We start from the raw sequence: 6,566 nt of genomic DNA, 5'->3' as shown, positions 1-6,566 counted from the left end.
CTGTATGCTGAGCAAATAATCCGAGAAACCGGACTATATGAAGAAGAATGGGCATCAGGATTGGAGGAAGACTCATTAACAACCTGTGATCTGCAGACGACACAACCTCGTTTGCTAAAAGTGAAGAGGACTTGAAGCACTTACTGATGAAGATCAAAGACTATAGCCTTCAGTGTGGATTATGCTTCAACATCAAGAAAACAAAAATCCTCAGGACTGGACCAATAAGCAACATCATGATAAATGGAGAAAAGATTGCCGTTGTCAAGGATTTCATTTTACTTGGATCCATAATCAACAACCACGGATGCAGCAGTCAAGATATCAACGAATGCATTGTATTGGGCAAATCTGCTGCAGAAGACTTTTTTAAAGCGTTGAAAAGCAAAGATGTCACTTTAAGGACTAAGATGTGCCTCACCCAACCATGGTGTTTTCGATCACCTCATATGCATATGGACAATGAATAAGGAAGACCCAAGAAGAATCGCTGCCTTTGAATTACGGTGTTGGTGAAGAATATTAAATATACCATGGACTGCTAAAAGAACAAACAAATCTGTCTCAGAAGTACAGCCAGAATGCTCATTAGAATCAACGATGGTGAGACTTCGTCTCACATACTTTGGACATGTCATCAGGATGGACCAATCTCTGGAGAAGTACATCACGCTTAGTAGAGGAAAAAGAGGAAGACCCTCAATGAGACGGATTGACACAGTGACTGTTACAATGGGCTCAAGCATAACAATGATCACAAGGATGGTGCAGGACCAGCAGTGTTTCATTTTGTTGTACACAGGGTCACTATGAGTTGGAACCGATCGATGGCACCTAACAATAACAGGCCTCTTTCTTCAGCTATCTGAATAAGTCATCCAGTCAGCAGTCAAGGAGGAAGACTCTGGAGTCACACTGCGTGGGTCCAAATTCCGGATCAACCACCTACCAGCTTCTGACGCTAGGCTAGTTACTTAACCTCTCTGGGCCTCAAAACCTCACTGGCAAAACAGGGGTGGAAATAGTTCTTATTTCAGAGGATTAAATAGCATAACACATGTTATGCTTAAACAATGCCTGGCACATAGTACGTCACTCAGTAAATGCCGGCTATTAATACTAACTCTTCAAGAGTTAAAATCCAGTATTGCCTGATGATCAGCAGTGTAGCCCAGGCATTCATAGATTGAATTTTATTGACTGATTAGACTTCATAGAGCTGCCAAATGATTACCAGGAGGTTCTTACAATCCAATAGATTAGCTGATCATGTCACTCTCCTACTTAAACCCTTCACCTGCATCTCACTGCCCCCAGGATCAAGTTCAAGCTCCTTCATGTGTTTAGCAAAGCCTTTCATAATGGGGCTCCTTACCTATCTTTCATCTCTGGGAAAAAAAAAAAAAAGTTGTCATCAAGTCAATTCCGACTTACTACGACCCTATAGGACAGAACAGAACTGCTCCATAGGGTTTCCAAGGCTGAAATCTTTAAGGAAGCGGACAGCCACATCTTTCTCCTGGTGGGTTTGAACTGCTAACCTTTCAGATAGCAGCTGAGCGCCTAACCACTGCTCCACCAGGGCATCTCTACTCCTCCTTTTCTTCATTCTAGTACTACTGGGTTTATTTAACTCTCCAAAAACATCAGATGGTCTTGCCTACAACGTTTTAAGTATTCTCTTCCCTCTACCTGAAATCTCTCCCCTATCTTTTCCAGCCTCATTTCTCCACTTTCTCACTTCATACCAACCAGAAGTAATATGAACCTTTCCAGAAAATAAAATTATGACAATAGTTGAACTTCATCAGGCAGCTCACTGCAGGGCAGTTACCCTTCTGAGGATCTGATGAAAGCTACGGGGCTTCTCCCCAGAAAAACAAACACACAGGTAAAAATTTAAATTTATCTTCGGGGCGTTTAAAATACCTCAGTAGCCCAAACTTAAACTCGTGGTTAAAAGGAAAGATTCCTAGCCTGGGATTTAAAGGATTTGGTTTTATCACCACAACGAGCTGCGGAACCTAATGAAAGTGGCCTAAGCTGCCTGGGCCTCTGGGTCCTTCTCTATAAGGCTGGAGAGGTGCAATAGGTCTCCCCGAGTGGGTGCGAGGGCCAATCCTTCCGGACACACGAACAGTGCCCGGGAATCAGTCAACCCGAGAGCTACCCGCAAGGCTTCTCAGGCCCCGAAGCGGAGGACAGCTCCTGGTACTCTGCCCTTCCACGTGCGGGCGGCGCCCGGGACGGGAAAGGACCCGCACGCGCTAGCCCGTGAGCATGCGCAGAAGCCGCCACCTCGCCCTCCGCGGCAAGAGCTCTCGTGGCAACGCCTCCTCAGTACGCGTCCCGGCCCCCTTCCGCTCCCCCATGTGCTCGACGCTCACCTCCACGGTTGGGATTGGAGCTGCAAGTTCCTCCGGAGTCATGTTCCCAAACTCCTCCGCTAGCACGTCCATCCTGCCCACTCCGCTCACGACGAAGGAAACAGCAGACAGAACCCTCACGCCCGCCTTCGCTGCCCCAGGCAAACTGCAGCATGCGTGGAGAGCGCTGCACGGAGGCCTAAACAGCCTCGCGGCGCAGATTAATCTGGGACGCGACGGAAAGGTTCCGCCTGCTCCCGGCCCGAACTTGCGGTGGAACCCGGATGTGGCTGAGGCGGAGCCGGAGAACTGCGCCCCCTGGTGTCGCTCGGAGGTCTCACCTTGGTATTCCCAACCCCCAGCCAAAGAGTTCATTGCCAGTTACAATAATTGAGGCCAACGTGTTGGTTGTAATTTTTTAAATAATTCAAGGAAAAGTGGAAATGGATAATTTGCGAAACTTAGGCCAACGAGGCAGATAATGTATTTAATTCAATCCGAAACTATATGGATTGTAGGAAAAAATAGGAAACGTCCCAAATTCCTAGTCATAAGGGACTGGTTAAATAAATTATGGTGCGTGCGTGTAACAGATTATTATGCAACCATCAAAATGACCTTAAAGGAAGGAGGAATGAACACACTAGAAAGTAATAAGACAGTATTTTCAAAGGACTAGACAGAAGATCAGGAATAAACACAGTAAGAGAAAAAAAAGCTTAATAAATGATGTTGGAACAGCTGATTATCCATTGAGGGAAAAAAATACATCTAAGTAAATTCTAATGGATTAAGTATTTAAATGTTAGCAAAAATTTAGAAGAAAATATAGGTGAATATATTCATACCATTGAGGTGGTGAAGGCGCCTACAAAGTAGCAAAACAATCAGAAATCATAAATGAAAATACTGGTAGAGTTTATCATAAGAGATCGTTCTAAACATGATTTTAGAATTCCATGAAAAATTTAAAATTTTCTGTACAAATTTTTTTAAATCACTATGAATACACTTTTTTAAGAACAAGTTGGCAGAAGACAAAGATTGGCATTCCTAATTTACAATGTTGTTGGTGTTAGGTGCTGTGGAATCAATTTCCACTCACAGCATCTGCATGTGATAGAGTAGAACTGCTGCATGGGGTTTTCTTGGCTGTAATCTTTATGGAACCAAGTCTTTCTCCAAGACTTGGTCTTCTTGGTCTTCAGATCACCAAGTCTTGCTCCTGCGGAGCCAGAGCTGCTGGTTCGGTTTGAACTGCCAGGCTTTTGGTTAGCAGCCAAGTGCTTAACTGCTGTGTCCATTAATTTACAATCAGCTCATACAAATAAATAGGGAAGAAAAAAATAAATAGGAAAAACTAGGCAAAAGATACCAACAAGCAAATGACTGATAAATATGAAAATATATTCAACCTTATAATGCAAATGAAATCATTTTTCACCCCCCAAATTGGTACAGATAAGAAGATTTACATTATCAAGTGTGGTCCAGAAAGTAGACTAACAGGCACCCTCTTACATTGCTGGTGGTAGAGTATATTGGTACTACAATGGTACAGTCTTTCTAGAGATATATGTATATTTTTTCCTTTAACCCAGCAATTTCACTTATAGGTATTTATTCTAAGGAGATCATTGAAAAAGTACACGAACATGTATGTTCAAGTTTACTCAACTGAAGCATTTTTTATAAAAGCAAAATACTAGAAACAACCTAGATGTCCTCAGCTGAGTACCTGACATTGTGATTCATTCATACACTGCAATGATACGCATCCATTAAAATAATTTCAGAGATCTCTGTTTTTGACATAGAAAGATGGCCCCACTTGTTGAAAAATGAGAATGGAAAAGGACATCACGTTACATGAAAAATGTCCCATTGATGTACATTACATGCATTTATCAATGCAGAGAGTTAGTTACAGGGAATGATTTTAACTGGTTATCCCTGGATGGTGTGATTTGCTATTCTTTATTGTTTCGAGTATTGTTTAAATGTTTTACAGAAAATGTGTAATTTTTATCATTGAAATAAAGCTATTTTCCCTTTGGGGTCAGATCAGGGATGGTTGTATTTCTTTATTATTTTCTTTTTTGTGTTTTTCTATATTGTCAACATTTTATATTATTTTTTTAATCAGGAAGAAAAATTAGAGGATACAAAAGATATACCTGGCCAAAAAACCCAGGTAACTCACACCAAGATATGTAATTTTGATCAAAACTAAATATATAGTCTAATAATGCACTTTTTTTTTTGAAACATACATTAACTATTTGTACTAAACCAGTTCTGCCTGAGTAAATCTTATTGGCATTCCAACCAGTCGTTTATTCACAAACGTGGGGAGACAAAAATAATATAATGTGACCTCTGGTAGTATACATAGACCAGATCATCTCATAGCTGAAATTCAAGTGTGCCAAACAGAGATACAACTTTATTTTTCTATGACTGACCCTAATTTCTGCTTTGAGCCCCCATCCCCCTGAGGAGGCAGAAACATGATCTCCCCTAATCTGGGGTCCCGATCTAAGTTCCAGAGGGTTTTCACAGGACTAGGGCATTGAGGAAGGGCAGGCCTGTTTCTTCCACATCATCTGTAATGATGGCTTCTGCTGAGCTGCCTGTCATCAGTCCTCAGTCATCACTGTACACATTGCCTTCTGTTATTTCCACACCATACTTGGGCACTTAGCAAGAGCTCAGCCCTGATTAAAGCCAACTCTCTGCCTAGTCCAAACCTGCACCAACACAAGTGAATGAGGACGGAGCAATGCAAGCACATTGAACTGGTCTCACTTTTAAATTCATGCCCACTAACTTCATGTAGGAGTCCCTGGGTGGTATAAACAGTTACCACACTTGACTGCTAACCGAAAGGTTGGAGGTTCAAGTCCACCCTGAGGCACCTTGGAAGAAAGGCCTGGCGATCTATTCCAGAAAAATCAGCCATTGAAAACCCTATGGAGCACAGTTCTACTCTGACACACATGGAGTCGCAATGAGTCAGAATCAACAGCAACTGGTTACTGTTAACATCATGTAGACCCCTAATGCTGCTCTACAGTCACACAGTCTCTTTGGTCCATTCTCCTCTTTGCTTTGATTTGCCTTAAACCTTCCTGTCCTCCCTCTCAAGGATCCTGGTGGTGCAGTGGTTAAGAGCTCAGCTGCTAACTGAAAGGTGGGTGGTTTGAATCCACCAGCTGATCCACAGGAGAAGGATGTGGCAGTCTGCTTACGTAAAGATTTGTTGTTGTTGTTGTTAGGTGTCGTTGAGTCGGTTCTGACTCATAGCCACCCTATATACCACAGAATGAAACACTGCCTGGTCCTGCACCATCCTCACAATCCTTGTTATGCTTGAGCCCATTATTGCAGCCACTGTGTCAATCCATCTCATTGAGGGTCTTCCTCTTTTTCGCTGACACTCTACCTTACCAAGCATCATGTCCTCCAGGGACTGGTCCCTCCTGATAACGTGTCCAAGTATGTGAGATGAAGTCTCGCTATCCTTGCTTCCAAAGAGCATTCTCACTGTGCTTCTTCCAAACAGATTTGTTCGTTCTTCTGGCAGTCTATGGTATATTCAGTATTCTTCGCCAACACCAAAATTCAAAGGCATCAATTCTTCCGTCTTCCTTATTCACTGTCGCATGCATACGAGGTGATTAAAAATATCATGGCTTGGGTTGGGCGCACTTTAGTCCTCAAAGTGACATCTTTGCTTTTTAACACTTTAAGAGGTCTTTTGTAGATTTGCCCAATGCAATGCATCATTTGATTTTTTGACTGATGTTGATTGTGGATCCAAGTAAAATGAAATCCATAAAGATTACAGCCTTGGAAACCCCACGGGGCAGTTCTACTTTGTCCTGTGAAGTCAGTTTGATGGCACTGGGTTTGATTTTTTATCCTCTCTCTCAGTTGTTACCTAGCTTCTTACTTCTCTAAGAAAATAGAAGCAATCAGAAGAGAACTTCTGAAAATGCCTTTCCACAGTGACTCACCTAAAAGTGTGTATCCATGTACTCTTCCTTCCTTCCTGTTACTGCAATGTACTGTCTCTTTTCCTAACAAAGGCCAACCCTTGTGCACTTGTCTACCCAGCCCCCTGATCCCCTCCCTCCCACTTAATTACCTCTCTCCAGCAATTCTCTCTCACTCTCCTGCAATAACCAATTTTCCCTC

At 42.6% G+C, this 6,566-nt stretch overlaps 1 protein-coding gene across 1 annotated transcript in view; it reads right to left on the bottom strand.

Annotated features, from left to right (window-relative positions):
* Positions 1 to 3,432, bottom strand: part of POLR3B (RNA polymerase III subunit B) — a 150,421-nt gene extending 146,989 nt beyond the window's left edge. The window contains exon 1 of the mRNA XM_004374017.2: positions 2,388 to 3,432. Within this exon, the coding sequence (XP_004374074.2) occupies positions 2,388 to 2,741 (354 nt within the window). The 5' untranslated portion in view covers positions 2,742 to 3,432. The remainder of the gene's footprint in view (positions 1 to 2,387) is intronic.
* Positions 3,433 to 6,566: the final 3,134 nt, after the last annotated feature.

Source organism: Trichechus manatus, unplaced genomic scaffold (assembly GCF_000243295.1).
Source record: "Trichechus manatus latirostris isolate Lorelei unplaced genomic scaffold, TriManLat1.0 scaffold00027, whole genome shotgun sequence".
Classification (NCBI taxonomy): Eukaryota; Metazoa; Chordata; class Mammalia; order Sirenia; family Trichechidae; genus Trichechus; species Trichechus manatus.
The sequence above is the reverse complement of the archived record's forward strand: the minus strand, read 5'-3'. Positions and strand labels throughout refer to the sequence as shown.